General features: G+C 44.5%; 1 protein-coding gene across 1 annotated transcript in view; it reads right to left on the bottom strand.

Moving 5' to 3' along the window:
- The window catches only part of LOC138638917 (zinc finger protein 420-like), a 116,534-nt gene that overhangs the window by 49,125 nt on the left and 47,726 nt on the right, over positions 1-19,683 (bottom strand). Inside the window, exon 3 of the mRNA XM_069728665.1 lies at positions 9,373-9,546. Coding sequence (XP_069584766.1) covers positions 9,373-9,546 — 174 coding nt within the window. The remainder of the gene's footprint in view (positions 1-9,372; positions 9,547-19,683) is intronic.

Raw genomic sequence — 19,683 nt, 5'->3', positions numbered from 1 at the left:
ATGGTGTAGAGAGATTCATGTGCTGCTTGTTGTGAATTCTGTTATCGAACTCCCTCCTGTGGTCATGAATGGTACTTCGGCGAGTTCTGTCCATGGACTCCCTCTGGTGGCTGTGAGTGGAGCTGCTGCTTCTGAGGTTCCTTCCACAGGTGACGTAGTTTATTCTTTGGCTGGCTGCTCTATTTAACTCCACTCAGATCGTTACTCCATGCCAGCTGTCAATGTTCTTGTACTGGTTCAGTTCGCTCTTGGATCTTTCGGGTGACCTGTCTACTCCAGCAGAAGCTAAGTCCCTGCTAGTATATTATTTGTTCTTTGTTTTCTTGTCCGGCTTGCTATCATGATTTTGCCTTGCTAGCTAGAAGCTCTGGGATGCAGAGTGGCACCACCACACCGTGAGTCGGTGCAGAGGTCTTTTTGCACACTCTGCGTGGTCTTTTGTAGTTTTTTGTGCTGACTGCAAAGATACCTTTCCTATCCTCAGTCTGTTTAGTTAGTCTGGTCTCCCTTTGCTGAAACTTGTTTCATTCCTGTATTTGTGACTTTCATCTTAACTCACAGTCAATATATGTGGGGGGCTGCCTTTTCCTTTGGGGAATTTCTCTGAGGCAAGGTAGGCTTTATTTTCTATCTCTAGGGCTAGTTAGCTCTTAGGCTGTGAAGAGGCGTCTAGGCCGAGTTAGGTACGCTCCACGGCTATTTCTAGTGTGTGTGATAGGATTAGGGGTTGCGGTCAGCAGAGCTCCCACTTCCCAGAGCTTGTTCTGTGTTGGAACGACCTGATGGTTAAACTATGTGCTCCTAACCACCAGGTCCATAACAGTACAGCTGGCCCAAAGTATTAATGCATCTCAATAGAGGGATAAGAGAAGTTCTGAGACCATTTTTTTTTCTCTGCAGTGTGTTTTATCGTTCTTTTCCCCTTAACCTCTGGGTGGTTCAGGACACAGGTGTAGATATGGACATTCAAGGTCTGTCCTCTTGTGTGGATCATCTCACTGCAAGGGTACAAAACATTCAAGATTTTGTGGTTCAGAATCCGATGTTAGAGCCTAGAATTCCAATTCCTGATTTGTTTTCTGGGGATAGATCTAAGTTCCTGAATTTCAAAAATAATTGTAAACTGTTTCTTGCTTTGAAACCCCGCTCCTCTGGTGACCCCGTTCAACAAGTAAAAATCATTATTTCTTTGTTGCGTGGTGACCCTCAAGACTGGGCATTTTCCCTTGCGCCAGGAGATCCTGCATTGCATGATGTTGATGCGTTTTTTCTGGCGCTTGGATTGCTTTATGATGAACCAAATTCAGTGGATCAGGCAGAGAAAATCTTGCTGGCTTTGTGTCAGGGTCAGGATGAAGCGGAGGTGTACTGTCAGAAGTTTAGAAAGTGGTCTGTGCTTACTCAGTGGAATGAGTGTGCCCTGGCGGCAATTTTCAGAAAGGGTCTTTCTGAAGCCCTTAAGGATGTCATGGTGGGATTTCCCACGCCTGCTGGTCTGAATGAGTCTATGTCCTTGGCCATTCAGATCGATCGGCGCTTGCGTGAGCGCAAAGCTGTGCACCATTTGGCGGTATTCTCTGAGCATAGGCCTGAGCCTATGCAATGTGATAGGACTTTGACCAGAGCTGAACGGCAAGTACACAGACGTCGGAATGGGCTGTGTTTTTACTGTGGTGATTCCACTCATGCTATCTCCGAGTGTCCTAAGCACACTAAGCGGTTCGCTAGGTCTGCCACTATTGGTACGGTACAGTCTAAATTTATTTTGTCCGTTACTCTGATTTGCTCTCTGTCGTCCTATTCTGTTATGGCATTTGTGGATTCAGGCGCTGCCCTGAATTTGATGGACTTGGAGTTTGCCAGGCGCTGTGGTTTTTTCTTGGAGCCCTTGCAGTATCCTATTCCATTGAGAGGAATTGATGCTACGCCTTTGGCCAAGAATAAGCCTCAATACTGGACCCAGCTGACCATGTGCATGGCTCCTGCACATCAGGAGGATATTCGCTTTTTGGTGTTGCATAATCTGCATGATGTGGTCGTTTTGGGGTTGCCATGGCTACAGGTCCATAATCCAGTATTGGATTGGAAATCTATGTCTGTGTCCAGCTGGGGTTGTCAAGGGGTACATGGTGATGTTCCATTGCTGTCAATTTCGCCTTCCACTCCTTCTGAAGTCCCTGAATTTTTGTCGGATTACCGGGATGTATTTGATGAGCCCAAATCCAGTGCCCTACCTCCTCATAGGGATTGCGATTGTGCTATTAATTTGATTCCTGGTAGTAAGTTTCCTAAGGGCCGATTGTTCAATTTATCTGTGCCAGAGCACGCCGCTATGCGGAGTTATATAAAGGAATCCTTGGAGAAAGGTCATATTCGCCCGAAGTCATCACCATTGGGAGCAGGGTTCTTTTTTGTGGCCAAGAAGGATGGTTCTTTGAGACCTTGTATTGATTACCGCCTTCTTAATAAGATCACAGTCAAATTTCAGTACCCTTTGCCGCTGCTGTCTGATTTGTTTGCTCGGATTAAGGGGGCTAGTTAATTCACAAAGATAGATCTTCGAGGGGCGTATAATCTTGTGCGAATTAAACAGGGCGATGAATGGAAAACAGCATTTGATACGCCCGAGGGCCATTTTGAGTACCTGGTTATGCCATTCGGGCTTTCTAATGCTCCATCTGTATTTCAGTCCTTTATGCATGACATCTTCCGAGAGTACCTGGATAGATTCATGATCGTATATTTGGATGATATTTTGGTCTTTTCGGATGATTGGGAGTCTCATGTAAAGCAGGTCAGAATGGTGTTCCAGGTCCTTCGTGCGAATTCCTTGTTTGTGAAGGGGTCAAAGTGTCTCTTTGGAGTTCAGAAGGTCGTTATTGCGGAGATACGTGGCACCTATGGTTCCCTCCGTTGATCCTCCTGCCCCGGTGTTGGTCGAGGGGGAGTTGGAGTATGTGGTGGAAAAGATTTTGGATTCTCGTATTTCGAGACGGAAACTCCAGTACCTGGTCAAGTGGAAGGGTTATGGTCAGGAAGATAATTCCTGGGTTTTTGCCTCTGATGTTCATGCTGCCGATCTAGTTCGTGCCTTTCATTTGGCTCGTCCTAAACGGCCTGGGGGCTCTGATGAGGGTTCGGTGACCCCTCCTCAAGGGGGGGTACTGTTGTGAATTCTGTTATCGAACTCCCTCCTGTGGTCATCAATGGTATTTCGGCGAGCTCTGTCCATGGACTCCCTCTGGTGGCTGTGAGTGGAGCTGCTGCTTCTGAGGTTCCTTCCACAGGTGACGTAGTTTATTCTTTGGCTGGCTGCTCTATTTAACTCCACTCAGATCGTTACTCCATGCCAGCTGTCATGTTCTTGTACTGGTTCAGTTCGCTCTTGGATCTTTCGGGTGACCTGTCTACTCCAGCAGAAGCTAAGTCCCTGCTAGTATATTATTTGTTCTTTGTTTTCTTGTCCGGCTTGCTATCATGATTTTGCCTTGCTAGCTAGAAGCTCTGGGATGCAGAGTGGCACCTCCGCACAGTGAGTCGGTGCGGAGGTCTTTTTGCACACTCTGCGTGGTCTTTTGTAGTTTTTTGTGCTGACCGCAAAGATACCTTTCCTATCCTCAGTCTGTTTTGTAAGTCTGGCCTCCCTTTGCTGAAACCTGTTTCATTTCTGCGTTTGTGACTTTCATCTTTACTCACAGTCAATATATGTGGGGGGCTGCCTTTTCCTTTGGGGAATTTCTCTGAGGCAAGGTAGGCTTTATTTTCTATCTCTAGGGCTAGTTAGCTCTTAGGCTGTGAAGAGGCGTCTAGGCAGAGTTAGGTACGCTCCACGGCTATTTCTAGTGTGTGTGATAGGATTAGGGGTTGCAGTCAGCAGAGCTCCCACTTCCCAGAGCTTGTTCTGTGTTAGTTTAACCATCAGGTCGTTCTAGGTGCTCCTAACCACCAGGTCCATAACAGCTGCTCTACTGTGAGTTTAGGTAGTTTAAGGCTATGTGCACACGTTGCGGATTTGTTGCAGCATTTTTTCCTCGCGGAAATGCTATAAATCCGCACTGGATTATTAAAGCAATGTTAATCAATGGCATTCCTGAATTGGTGTGCACATGCTGCGGAAATTTCCATCCTTATTCTCAGTGTTTTATTTTCCGCAGCAGGTCAATTCTTTTTGTGGATCTGCAGCGTTTCTGAACCCATTGACTTCCATTGAGTCAGTCAAATTCACAGCAAAACCGAAGGTGTAAAAGGGGGTGACCTTTATCTAATATCTTTATAAAGAACCTATTGTCTACAAACGGTGGATCAAAAGATATGTGGCTAGATCCTTTTATGGTCTATTTCTGACATTGACTATCTCAGACCACTATTGTTCTAGAATATTTTTTGCCATTAAGTCAAATCACTAACTTGTTGGCATTAAGTAGTTAAATTCTGAGAGTCTCTACTATACCATCTCAGAAAAGAACAGAGTTTATACCGCTACAGACTAATGTATTGCACCTTATTGCATTATAGCACTTTATTATTGGTGTTGGTTGTTTCTGTTAGTTCTTCCCTTTAAGGTCATAAGGGACAGCCGACATTGAAAGGGGGCTCCATGTCGAACTTAGGGTGCCAACCTCCGCGGTGAGGTAGGGTAAGGAAGGGAGAGCTCACATTGCCCCCCACTAGCTTATTATTCCTCTGTGTTAAGACTGTTACACATTTTTATGACCCTTATTTATGGGTAATTTTACCTTAAACTTAATAATAGCTATATCTTAGGGATATATTATTGTGACAATATTTTACATAACGATTGGGATCACAGTTATCCGGCGCTCTACGCTGAGCACTTACATCGGGGTTTCCATGTTAATCTCTTAGTGACGTGATTCAGATGAACCCCTGAGAGAGCCATTCGCTATAATGAGGCAGCAGAGTTACTCTGGACTCCATTTGGCCTCTGTTCAGCGATGTGTCCTTTTCAGAAGAGCACAAAACTGTGGCCGACTGCACTTTTAGGCGATCCTAAAAAGATGGACTCAGCTGGATCACAGGTCAGGCGGCGTCCACAGTGCCCCCATCTGACTCATTATAGGAAATCTTCCACCAGAGGTTCCGTCTGAATCACATATTTTGGAGATTTGCACAGAAAGCCTGATGCAAGCGCTCAGAGCAGAGCGCAGGATAAATGTGCGCCGAGCCTTACTGCGATCTTCGGAAGGCAGAATGATAAAAAAAAAAAAATAAAAAAAAAAAAATCAACAGCCGGTGAAGAATTGGTTTTAATTTATTTTTTACGTCATTCCTCATGCGGTATACGCGATTAGGTGACTTTATTCTTCGGGTCGGTGCAATTACAGCAATACCAGATTTATATTGCGTTTTTATGTTTGGTTGCCATCAAACACTAAAAGACGCTTTTTATTACAAAAAATAGTTTTTGCAGAGTCATGCAATAGTTTGTTTTTTTGCAGGATGAATTGACTTTTTTATTGGTACCAATTTCAGACAACATTTTTTGATCAATTTCTATTCCAATTTCGAGAGGGAAACAAGTACAAAAATCAGCATTTCAGGAATTTTTTTGGGGGGTGGGTGGGGTGTGTGGTAAAATTGATAAGGCAGTTTTATTCTTCCGGTCAGTACAATTACAGCGATACCACATTTATATGTTTTTTTTTTTATGTGTTGACACCTTTACACAATAAAAACTTCCGTATATACTGGAGTATAAGCAAACCCAAGTATAAGCCGAGGTATCTAATTTTACCACAAAAAAATGGTAAAAACGTATGGACTCGAGTATAAGCCTGGTATGCATTGTCCCCTCATCCCCATCCTGGTATACATGGCTCCTCATCCCTATCCTGGTATGCACGGCCTTCTCATCCCTATCCTTGTATACATGGACCCCATCACAAAAACATAAAAGAATAAATAAACCATTCTACTTACCTTCCCTGCGCTCCCTCGTAGCGTCTTGTTCTGGTGCCATCAGGGTATGAATATCACCACCAGTGCAGGCTTTAGCTGCAGCAGCTGGCTCCTGCCTCCTGCGACCCGCTGCTCCGCCGCTACAGCTCCCCCTACGTCTTCTGGGACCCTGACTCGAGCATTAGCAGAGAGGGGCTTCTCCAGCACAAGAAAACGTGATGAAAAACTCAGCTTATACTTGAGTATATACGGTATTTTATAGAAAAAAAATTATTATTTTTACATCGCTTTACTCGGAGCTATAACTTTAGTTTTCTGCTGATGGAGCTGTATGGCGGCTTCATTTTTGAGGGTCAAGATGATGCTTTCAGCGTTACCATCTATATTTACAACCTTCTTTTTCACTGTTTTATTCTACTTTTTGTTCGGTGGTATGATTATAAAGCATTGTTTTTTAATTTTTTTTCTATGGTTTCTATGTTCACTAAAGTGGTTAACTAATGGGACAGTTTTATAGGCTGGGTCGCAGCGATACCAAATATGTGCACTTTTTAATCAATTTTTTAATACAAATATTTATTTATGGATACATTATCTCCTGAATTTTTATTATTTTTTCTTATATTTTTACAATTTTTTTTTTTTTTTTTTAAAGTTAACTTTTTTTTCTTTACTATGTCCCCTTATGGGACAATCATTTTTTGCAGGCTGATTGCTTGTACATCATGGGGATGCAGCAGCATACCTGTACTGTGCAAACTGTCAGCTCTGCGCTGACAGAGAAAGCTGCTGATCGTGCTCTGTCCATGAGTTAGCAACTTTCCTAGCTCTGGTGACCAGGATGCCATCATGACGACTTCGGGTCACCATAGCAACGTTATGCCGCAGGGTCTCTGATCCAAAGATAAAGGGGCGGTTATCCCTCTGTCAGCTCCAGCGTTCTATTGCAGCATTTAGGGGGTTAAAGTGCCGGGAGCGGTGCGTGACAGATGCTGGGAATTAGTGCTGGGTGTCCGCTGTCAGAATCAGCCAACACCCGGTGGTGGTCGCCCGCAGCCTCTGTGCACACACATCACGTAGACGTAATAATCCGTCCCGACACAATAAGGCCCAGAACACCGGAGGGATCATTACGTCTGATGTAAGAAAGGGTTAAAACTGAGAATCGGCACCGAGATCACACACGGATCATATAACTGGATCTTCAATATGTAAAAAGCAAAAATGCCAAAACTTGTGTCACCGTCCAAATAATTCTGGACCTAACTGTATAATATCACCACCCAGAATCCTCCACTGTATAATCTCCCAGCAGTCTCCTCTCATCACCCAGAATCCTCCAGTGTACACTGTATAATCTCCCAGCAGTCTCCTCTCATCACCCAGAATCCTCCAGTGTATACTGTATAATCTCCCAGCAGTCTCCTCTCATCACCCAGAATCCTCCAGTGTATACTGTATAATCTCCCAGCAGTCTCCTCTCATCACCCAGAATCCTCCAGTGTATACTGTATAATCTCCCAGCAGTCTCCTCTCATCACCCAGAATCCTCCAGTGTACACGGTATAATCTCCCAGTAGTTTCCTCTCATCACCCAGAATCCTCCAGTGTATACTGTATAATCTCCCAGCAGTCTCCTCTCATCAGCCAGAATCCTCTACTGTATAATCTCCCAGCAGCCTCCTCTCATCACCCAGAATCCTCCAGTGTATACTGTATAATCTCCCAGCAGTCTCCTCTCATCACCCAGAATCCTCCAGTGTATACTGTATAATCTCCCAGCAGTCTCCTCTCCTCATCACCCAGAATCCTCCAGTGTATACTGTATAATCTCCCAGCAGTCTCCTCCCATCACCCAGAATCCTCCAGTGTATACTGTATAATCTCCCAGCAGTCTCCTCCCATCACCCAGAATCCTCCAGTGTATACTGTATAATCTCCCAGCAGTCTCCTCTCATCACCCAGAATCCTCCAGTGTATACTGTATAATCTCCCAGCAGTCTCCTCTCCTCATCACCCAGAATCCTCCAGTGTATACTGTATAATCTCCCAGCAGTCTCCTCCCATCACCCAGAATCCTCCAGTGTATACTGTATAATCTCCCCGCAGTCTCATCTCATCACCCAGAATCCTCCAGTGTATACTGTATAATCTCCCAGCAGTCTCCTCTCATCACCCAGAATCCCCCAGTGTATACTGTATAATGTCCCAGCAGTCTCCTCATCACCCAGAATCCTCCAGTGTATACTGTATAATCTCCCAGCAGTCTCCTCTCATCACCCAGAATCCTCCAGTGTATACTGTATAATCTCCCAGCAGTCTCCTCTCCTCATCACCCAGAATCCTCCAGTGTACACTGTATAATCTCCCAGCAGTCTCCTCTCCTCTCATCACCCAGAATCCTCCAGTGTATACTGTATAATCTCCCAGCAGTCTCCTCTCATCACCCAGAATCCTCCAGTGTATACTGTATAATCTCCCAGCAGTCTCCTCTCCTCATCACCCAGAATCCTCCAGTGTACACTGTATAATCTCCCAGCAGTCTCCTGTCATCACCCAGAATCCTCCAGTGTATACTGTATAATCTCCCAGCAGTCTCCTCTCCTCATCACCCAGAATCCTCCAGTGTATACTGTATAATCTCCCAGCAGTCTCCTCTCATCACCCATAATCCTCCAGTGTATACTGTATAATCTCCCAGCAGTCTCCTCTCATCACCCAGAATCCTCCAGTGTATACTGTATAATCTCCCAGCAGTCTCCTCTCATCACCCAGAATCCTCCAGTGTACACTGTATAATCTCCCAGCAGTCTCCTCTCATCACCCAGAATCCTCCAGTGTATACTGTATAATCTCCCAGCAGTCTCCTCTCATCACCCAGAATCCTCCAGTGTATACTGTATAATCTCCCAGCAGTCTCCTCTCATCACCCATAATCCTCCAGTGTACACTGTACAATCTCCCAGCAGTCTCCTCATCACCCAGAATCCTCCAGTGTATACTGTATAATCTCCCAGCAGTCTCCTCTCCTCATCACCCAGAATCCTCCAGTGTATACTGTATAATCTCCCAGCAGTCTCCTCTCATCACCCAGAATCCTCCAGTGTACACTGTATAATCTCCCAGCAGTCTCCTCTCATCACCCAGAATCCTCCAGTGTATACTGTATAATCTCCCAGCAGTCTCCTCATCACCCAGAATCCTCCAGTGTATACTGTATAATCTCCCAGCAGTCTCCTCTCCTCATCACCCAGAATCCTCCAGTGTATACTGTATAATCTCCCAGCAGTCTCCTCTCATCACCCAGAATCCTCCAGTGTACACTGTATAATCTCCCAGCAGTCTCCTCTCATCACCCAGAATCCTCCAGTGTATACTGTATAATCTCCCAGCAGTCTCCGCTCATCACCCAGAATCCTCCAGTGTATTTCTGTAGCATTTCCCAGCAGTCACCTCTCCAGTCAGCAGCTCTGTGATCTCGGTGCTGAGATCTAGGATCTTCTTCTCAGCCATCGGGGAGTGTGGGGCTTCTGTGATGGGGCTCTCACTCCTGCTCCTTCTTCCGGATACATGGAGATGGATGATGGGAGTCACACAGTCACCTGATGTCTTCTCTATGGTGTAATCCTGTATATGGAGAGATGCTGATGAATGTTACACATAAGGAAACATAAGAACATGATATATTATGTGTGGTCTCTGCAGCTGCCCGTCCATCTCAGCAGGAGAGCGCATGTGGCACTGACTACCTGGATTACTCCCTGCTGTTTGGGAGGTCCGAGGACCCTGATAGTTGGAGATCGAGAGTCAACACAAAGCTGCTGCCAGTGGTTTGGTGGTGGTGCTGTCTGGGCCGCTCTGTCAGCAGTGTGCTGGATACAGCCGTGAGGGGTGAAGATAGAAAGATACAGGAGACAGTGATACAGGAGACTCTTCTATGGAATCCAACTTGGATATAGAAGCCGAGGAAGAACGGGAACAAAACCTGGTAACTTCTCAGAGAATAACGGGAAACCCTCTGAAAGACGTCCTGTTACCTATACTAATAATAGGGGTCGTTTACCAAAACATCTTCTCCAGGTTCGTCTCGTCCGATTTGTAAGATCAATGTACACGGCTGAACACTAGATGTACAGACCTTCTTGAGGGCCCGGAAGGTCAGGACTATATGATATTTATATCAGGACTGTACGGGAGGAACACATTATCCTTGTCTGCATGAATTACATGAAGGAGTTAGGAGGAGACATTACTTTGTTACTTGTGGTGGAGTTGGATTCTGCGGCTGAGCACTCCGGATAGGGGATGGATTCAGGGAACTGATCACTGGAGGGGTTTATTTTCCTTACACTGAATTTAGGGGCATGAAGCAGTTATCCCAAAATATCAAAAGGTTTTATTAAAAAATAAAAAAGAATGGAAATATTTAAAAAAAAAAAAAAACACATAAGTGACTACAGAAACTAGTGAGCATCATAATGATCCCAAGCACACTGCCAGGGCAACGAAGGAGTGGCTTTGTAAGAAGCATATGAAGGTCCTGGAGTGGCCTAGCCAGTCTCCAGATCTCAACCCCACAGAAAACCTTTGGAGGGAGTTGAAAGTCTGTATTGCCCAGCAACAGGCCCAAAACATCACTGCTCTAGAGAAGATCAGCATGGACAAATGAGCCAACATACCAACAACAGGGTGTGCCAACCTAGTGAAGACTTACAGAAAACGTCTGACCTTTGAAGGTGACGGGCACAAGGGGGCATTCTTTGCGTCTGGAGGAGAGAAGGTTTTTCCACCAACATAGAAGAGGATTCTTTACTGTTAGGGCAGTGAGAATCTGGAATTGCTTGCCTGAGGAGGTGGTGATGGCGAACTCAGTCGAGGGGTTCAAGAGAGGCCTGGATGTCTTCCTGGAGCAGAACAATATTGTATCATAAAATTATTAGGTTCTGTAGAAGGACGTAAATCTGGGGATTTATTATGATGGAATATAGGCTGAACTGGATGGACAAATGTCTTCTTTCGGCCTTACTAACTATGTTACTATGTTTGTCATTGCCAACAAAGGATATATAAAAAAAAAATATTGATATGAACTTTTGTTAATGACCAAATACTTATTTTCCACAATAATTTGCAAACAAAATCTTGCCTAATCAGACAAGGTGATTTTCTAGAATTGTTTTCTAAATTTTGACTCTCATAGTTGTGGTCTACCTATGATGTCAATTACAGGCCTCTCTCATCTTTTTAAGTGGGAGAACTTGCACAATTGGCGGCTGACTAAATACTTTTTTCCCCACTGTACTCCCAGACCTCCTGATGTACCCCTGATCACCAAAAACACTGAATAAGAAGACCAGTGGTGGCTTTAATACCGGGATGTCCGGTCAAGACCGAATCATGATGTTCACCAAGAACTCTCAGATGGAAATTCACAGGCACAAACAGTTTACCTAACAGACAGGCAGCAGGAGCGTCCCCCTGAGCGTCAATAACCACTCTTTACAGGACGTCCCTCCTGGATCAGACAGAACCTACGAGTGAGGACAGAGTTGCCCGATGGATTGACAAGTACCAGACGTGCTGATGACGAGAGCCCAGCATTGTCCAACAAAGGAACTACAAGCTGTCATATTTCAAAAGGTAAGAAAAATTGATGTTACTTCTTTTTCTAAGCAAAGTAGACTGAGATTTAGGTCTTTAGATGATTCTAACTTAGAAGTCTTTTGGCTTTCCTTATATGCAGAATGTGAAATGGAAAATCTAAAAGTTAGATTCTAAGCTGGTGTCCTTCAAAACAGAAAAAGAGAAATTGAAAAATATTTTACAGTTGGTAGAGGTACTGTATGTCACAAGTTTGTGTCAGAGAAATCCAAAAATGACTGTGTAGAAATAGTGAACCTTGAAAAAAAACAAGCACGGTCACAGGAGCGCTGAAATGAAGCCAGGACAAAAATATTGGTGTAAACCACAATGCGTTTCAAAAGTACCCAGTCTTGAAACTTCCACTTGATTAAGACGGGGTACCGTTGAAACGCGTTGTGGTTTACGCCAATATTTTTGTCCTGGCTTCATTTCAGTGCTCCTGTGACTGTGCTTGATTTTTCAAGTTTCATTTGTTCCTTCTCAAAGGTGCACGGCTGGAGCTGCGTTGAATCTTGCTTTCCCTTTTCAATTCCCTTGCTGTCCTCACAGACCACTATTTTCCTGACTTATAATGTGTAGAAATAGTGTCAGATGATACTAGTGATGTTCCTGAGATTGACTGTAATGACATATGGTCCAGGTTTTCCAATTACAGAGAACTATACACCGTGTGTGAAGCTCTAAGATGGAATCAGGCACTGTTGAGGGAGCGACACGTCAAGATTCTGTCAGACAATGTGATGACGGTTTCCTTCCTGTGTCACCAGGGGGGTCCCAGGCACCGGATGCTCCAGGATCTGGCAAAAAGCATTTTTTCCTGGGCAGATAAGACAGTCCTGTCGGTGACAGGTGTTCATCTGGAGGGGTCTCAAAATGTTGTAGCGGACTACCTGAGCAGACGAAAGGTCTGGACAACAGAATGGGCGTGGAACGAGGAGGTGTTCCAGTACTTGCGCCATCTCTGGGGCAAGCCTCAGATAGACCTGTTCGCAACCAGGAAAAATGTAAAAACAGACAGATTTTATTCACTGAAACCATCGGGAAACACTGGAAGCTGTCAATGCGTTAAGTCAGAAATGGGGATGGTCCCTCTCCTATGCCTTTCCTAAAATACCACTCATTCCAGCTGTCCTTGGTAAGATACAGGATGATCAGGTGAAGTTACTTCTGATCGCTCCATATTGGCCAAAAAGAAGTTGTTTTCCACTGCTGGGAACTATGGCATTAGAAGACCCGGTTCTGCTTCCTCAGAGGAAAGAGGTCATCCATCAGGGTCCAGTCTTTCATCAGGACCCAGGAAAGCTTCATCGTTTAGCTTGGATCTTGAGCGGGACATCCTGCCAGTTCAACCAATGCAGCTGCACTGGGGCCCGGAGGCTCCAGGGGGTCCCTGCAGGGTGGCTAATGAGGGCAATCCGGCCCCGAGGCTCCGGGGGGCCCCTGGCCAGATTGCCCTCATGTGTGGTGGGCAGAGAGCAATCCCTGTAACTCCGCTGCCTGCAAAAGAAAATGGCAGCGAAGTGGAGCTGCAAGGAATGGATCCGTCCTGCTTCCTGCCCGCACTTCCTGTCTCACACAGCAGCGGCTGAATGACATCATCGAGCAATGATTGGGTTGACAAAGGGCAATGATGGGAGTGATGGGGCGGAAGGCAATGATTGGATTGACAGAAAGGGCAATGATAGGGGTGGTGGGGGAGGAGGAAATGATGGAGGTGGTGGAATGGGCAATGATGGGGATGGTGGGGCAAAAGACACTGATGGTGGTAGTGGAAAGGGCAATGATGGGGATGGTGGGGGAGGAGACAATGATGGAGGTGGTGGAATAGGTAATGATGGGGAAGAGGAAATGATGGAGGTCATGGAATGGGTAATGATGGGGGTGGTGGGGAGGTGGAAATGATGGAGGTGGTGGAATAGGTAATGATGGGGTGGTGGGGGAGAAGGCAATGATGGTGGCAGTGGAAAGGACAATGATGGAGGTGGTGGAATGGGCAATAATGCGGTGGTGGGGAGAAAGCAATGATGGAGGTGGTGAAGAGGGCAATCATGGGAAGGAGGACAATGAGGGGTGTAGTGGATTGGGATGGGAGGTGTTATGACCTCGTGGTCAGGACAATAATGGACCTGGTGGTTAAGAGCACACGGAATGACCTGATAGTTATAGGACGAGCTCTGGGACGTGGGAACTCTGCTGACCGCAATCCCTAATCCTATCAAACACACTAGAAATAGCCGTGGATTGCTCCTAACGCTCCCTATGCAACTCGGCACAGCCTAAGGAACTAGCTAGCCCTGAAGATAGAAAAATAAAGCCTACCTTGCCTCAGAGAAATTCCCCAAAGGAAAAGGCAGCCCCCCACATATAATGACTGTGAGTAAAGATGAAAATACAAACACAGAGATGAAATAGATTTAGCAAAGTGAGGATAGAAAAGGTAGCTTTGCGGTCAGCACAAAAACCTACAAAAAGACCACGCAGAGGGCGCAAAAAGACCCTCCGCACCGACTCACGGTGCGGAGGTGCTCCCTCTGCGTCCCAGAGCTTCCAGCAAGCAGACAACAAACAAATAGCAAGCTGGACAGAAAAATAGCAAACCAGAGAAAAACACGCAGGCACTTAGCTTCTGCTGGGAAGACAGGTCACAAGAACGATCCAGGAGTGAACAAGACCAATACTGGAACATTGACAGGTGGCATGGGGCAAAGATCTAAGTGGAGTTAAATAGAGCAGCAGCTAACGAATTAACCTCGTCACCTGTGGAAGGAAACTCAGAAACACCCACAGCCATCAGAGGAAGTTCATGGACAGAACCAGCCGAAGTACCATTCATGACCACAGGAGGGAGACCGACAACAGAATTCACAACAGGAGGAAGAGGGATTTATAATGGATTTAGGGACAGGGGGAGGTGGAGGAAGAGGTGATTATTGATTATTATTAGTGATGAGTGAATATACTCTTTACTCGAGATTTCCCCAGCACGCTCGGGTGACCTCAGAGTATTTTTTAGTGCTCAGAGATTTAGTTTTCCTCGCCTCAGCTAAATGATTTACATCAGAATTTAAACCAAGAAATTATTCTATATCAATAGTAAAAGAATAAAAACTGAAAATGTAGGCCCCTTAAAAAATAGTGAGGAAAGAATGGTTGTAGATGACGAGGAAAAAGCTAACATATTAAACACCTTCTTCTCCACGGTATTCACGGTGGAAAATGAAATGCTAGGTGAAATCCCAAGAAACAATGAAAACCCTATATTAAGGGACACCAATCTAACCCAAGAAGAGGTGCGAAACCGGCTAAATAAGATTAAAATAGATAAATCTCCGGGTCCGGATGGCATACACCCACGAGTACTAAGAGAACTAAGTAATGTAATAGATAAACCATTATTTCTTATTTTTAGGGACTCTATAGCGACAGGATCTGTTCCGCAGGACTGGCGCAGAGCAAATGTGGTGCCAATATTCAAAAAGGGCTCTAAAAGTGAACCTGGAAATTATAGGCCAGTAAGTCTAACCTCTATTGTTGGTAAAATATTTGAAGGGTTTCTGAGGGATGTTATTCTGGATTATCTCAATGAGAATAACTGTTTAACTCCATATCAGCATGGGTTTATGAGAAATCGCTCCTGTCAAACCAATCTAATCAGTTTTTATGAAGAGGTAAGCTATAGGCTGGACCACGGTGAGTCATTGGACGTGGTATATCTCGATTTTTCCAAAGCGTTTGATACCGTGCCGCACAAGAGGTTGGTACACAAAATGAGAATGCTTGGTCTGGGGGAAAATGTGTGTAAATGGGTTAGTAACTGGCTTAGTGATAGAAAGCAGAGGGTGGTTATAAATGGTATAGTCTCTAACTGGGTCGCTGTGACCAGTGGGGTACCGCAGGGGTCAGTATTGGGACCTGTTCTCTTCAACATATTCATTAATGATCTGGTAGAAGGTTTACACAGTAAAATATCGATATTTGCAGATGATACAAAACTATGTAAAGCAGTTAATACAAGAGAAGATAGTATTCTGCTACAGATGGATCTGGATAAGTTGGAAACTTGGGCTGAAAGGTGGCAGATGAGGTTTAACAATGATAAATGTAAGGTTATACACATGGGAAGAGGGAATCAATATCACCATTACACACTGAACGGGAAACCACTGGGTAAATCTGACAGGGAGAAGGACTTGGGGATCCTAGTTAATGACAAACTTACCTGGAGCAGCCAGTGCCAGGCAGCAGCTGCCAAGGCAAACAGGATCATGGGGTGCATTAAAAGAGGTCTGGATACACATGATGAGAGCATTATACTGCCTCTGTACAAATCCCTAGTTAGACCGCACATGGAGTACTGTGTCCAGTTTTGGGCACCGGTGCTCAGGAAGGATATAATGGAACTAGAGAGAGTACAAAGGAGGGCAACAAAATTAATAAAGGGGATGGGAGAACTACAATACCCAGATAGATTAGCGAAATTAGGATTATTTAGTCTAGAAAAAAGACGACTGAGGGGCGATCTAATAACCATGTATAAGTATATAAGGGGACAATACAAATATCTCGCTGAGGATTTGTTTATACCAAGGAAGGTGATGGGCACAAGAGGGCATTCTTTGCGTCTGGAGGAGAGAAGGTTTTTCCACCAACATAGAAGAGGATTCTTTACTGTTAGGGCAGTGAGAATCTGGAATTGCTTGCCTGAGGAGGTGGTGATGGCGAACTCAGTCGAGGGGTTCAAGAGAGGCCTGGATGTCTTCCTGGAGCAGAACAATATTGTATCATACAATTAGGTTCTGTAGAAGGACGTAGATCTGGGGATTTATTATGATGGAATATAGGCTGAACTGGATGGACAAATGTCTTTTTTCGGCCTTACTAACTATGTTACTATGTTACTATGTTCTACCCTCCTTTTGCGAAAATCCTTCAAATGAGAAGGAGCGTACTCTACACGCACTTGATGTCAGACAAGCAGTCATTAACTACATAGAAGCTACTTGTAATTGGAGGCAGGATCACAAATTGCTCATCCTAGTCGGGGGGGAAAAAAATAGAGGGAGGAAAACCTCAAAGGCCACCATCACTAGATGGATCACTTCAGTAATTTCCTTAGCCTATCAGTCAGAAGGCATCATTCCCCCTGAAGGTTTAAGAGCCCACTCAACAAGAGCAGTATCAACTTCATGGGCTGAGAGGGCGGGGGCATCAGTCAACCAAATTTGTAAGGCCGCAACCTGGGCCAGGATGGATACGTTTTGCAGACATTACAAACTAGATGTGTTGTCTGGCCAACAGACTACCTTTGGGAGAAAGGTTCTTCAGGCAGTAATCCCACCCCGAGGAGGTACTTTGGTATTCTCCATGGTGCTGAAAAGAGGGACGTCCTGGAAAATAGGTATTAGACCTACCGGTAATTATGTTTCCAGGAGTCCATCCTGACAGCACGATTAGATCCCTCCCTGATTATATTATGTCATATGTAGTAATATGATATTGTTCAATAAATGTGTTAAGTTGCATCATCCATGGTGTGATACTTGTTAAAACACTGAGGGAATTGGGGTGGAGAGGAGCCTTTTAACCTCTTGTGTGCTTCCTGTCCCTGTCAGGCGGAGGAGGACGACCTCGATGGTGCTGTCAGGATGGACTCCTGGAAACAATTACTGGTAGGTCTAATACCCATTTTCAAGATCTGAGCATAAAGATGCAAGAACTACCCCATTTTGTAGAAAAGCACCCCGTTCACAATTATCTCCACCCTCAGGAAAACGAGGTAAGGCATTAAACCTGGTGAAGAACAATTCCCATCTTGCCTGTCGAGGTGTTAGGACATTTCACAGGTTCTAGATTTTTATGATCCGTGATTATGATAACTGGATGAACAGCTCCTTCCAGAAAAGGACAACTCTCTTACAAGGCTCACTTGATTGCCAAGAGTTCCCTGTTAACAATTTCTCTACGCAGAGGACAGATTTCTTCATAGAAAAGTATACACATGGTCGCCATTTACCAAGAGACACCCTGTGGCAATGCAGCCCCCACTACCACAGCAGACGCGTCAATTTCTACAATAAAAGACTGAGTGAGGTCAGGCTGCATGAGAATCGGCGCAGATGCAAAACATTACTCTAAGGAAAGGAATTGAATGCCTCCCTAGCCAGACTGTACCACTTTGAAAAGTCTGTCCCTTTCCTGGTCACATCCGTCAGAGGTTTGGCCACTCCCGAAAAGTTTTTTGATGAACTTATGGTAGTAGTTGGCAAAAGCTAAAAATCTTTGTAAAGCCTTCAAATCCTCAAGACGATCCCAATCCAGTACCGCCCGGACTTTCGCCGGATCCATGCGAAAACCATGGACGATAACATATCCTATGAAAGGGATCTCCTCTGACAAACGGTCTCCCTGCTAAAGCTGACGTAGTGTAGACTCAGTGAGGGAGTCACGTTCACGGTCGTTGTATATACAGTGCCTTGCGAAAATATTCGGCCCCCTGGAACTTTTCAACCTTTTCCGACATATCATGCTTCAAACATAAAGATACCAAATGTAAATTTTTGGTGAAGAATCAACAACAAGTGGAACACAATTGTGAAGTTAAATTTAATTTATTGGTTATTTTAAATTTTTGTGGAAATTAAAAAACTGAACAGTGGGGCGTGCAATATTATTCGTCCCCTTTACTTTCAGCGCAGCAAACTCACTCCAGAAGTTCATTGTGGATCTCAGAATGATCCAATGTTGCCCCAAATGCCTAATGATGATAAATATAATCCACTTGTGTGTAATCAAGTCTCCATATAAATGCACCTGCTCTGTGATAGTCTCAGGGTTCCGTTTGAAGAACAGAGAGCATCATGAAGACCAAGGAACCCAACAGGCAGGTCCGTGATACTGTTGTGGAGAAGTTTAAAGCTGGATTTGGATACAAAATGATTTCCAAAACTTTAAACATCCCAAGGAGCACTGTGCAAGCGATCATATTGAAATGGAAGGAGTATCACACCACAGCAAGTCTACCAAGAACCGGCCGTCCCTCTAAACTTTCATCTCAAACAAGAAGAAGACTGACCAGAGATGCAGCCAAGAGGCCCATGATCCCTCTGGATGACCTGCAGAGATCTACAGCTGAGGTGGGACAGTCTGTCCATAGGACAACAATCAGTCGTACACTGCACAAATCTGGCCAAAAGGAAGAGTGGCAAGAAGAAAAACATTTCTCAAAGATATTGTCACGGGGCTACCGCGACAGAGAGGTTCCAGAGAACCGCAGCGCTTTGGGCCTCGTTCACACACAATGAACAGAAGCTCTTCTCCTGAATTCTGACCTGGCTGTCTTGTGCCAGCAGGGCAGGAGTTAAACCTTGTTACTGAAGTTACTGAGAGCTATGTCTCAGCTGATTTGGTTTTGGTAATCTCCGCTCCTATATAGACTCAGCTTTGTCTACAACTGTTAGAAAAATAATATATATACACAATACGTAATACCTGCGCTGTCTGCTATATATACAATAATCAAATAAACACAATGTGTATTTACCTGTCAGGTGAAGGACGTTTATCACATTGAGGTGTGTGCATATACTCGAACTCAAACAGGTGGAATTTAGCAACTATAGTTGAAAGAAAAGAAGAAAGGGAGGTCTTAATAGATAATTACTATGCTTAAAAATAGCCAGGATACTGTTGCGACACATCTAATGCTACCGGGAGTGCGCTAATGATTCTTTTAAAATTTACAAAGATATAAAAAAAGGATTATATTAAAAGTATAATATAATGGTATACTCCTGTGATTAGACACTATCGGTAAAACACCCGTAAACTACAACATAGTATAGAAAAAAAAAAAAAACCCACCACGGATAAGCCAGGTGACATGAAGCAGAATTACCATGGGTGATAAACAGTTACGTCCATAAATATTGGGCCAATTCTTAGAATCTAAGAATTGGCCCAATATTTATGGACGTAACTGTTTATCACCCATGGTAATTCTGCTTCATGTCACCTGGCTTATCCATGGTGGGTTTTTTTTTTCTATACTATGTTGTGCATAAATATGTGATTCTTCAGAATTTGTTTTAGTCTTTGCCTGATGAAGAGACGTATGTAGTCTCG

This window comes from Ranitomeya imitator, chromosome 5, assembly GCF_032444005.1.
Source record: "Ranitomeya imitator isolate aRanImi1 chromosome 5, aRanImi1.pri, whole genome shotgun sequence".
Lineage (NCBI taxonomy): Eukaryota > Metazoa > Chordata > Amphibia > Anura > Dendrobatidae > Ranitomeya > Ranitomeya imitator.
The sequence above is the reverse complement of the archived record's forward strand: the minus strand, read 5'-3'. Positions and strand labels throughout refer to the sequence as shown.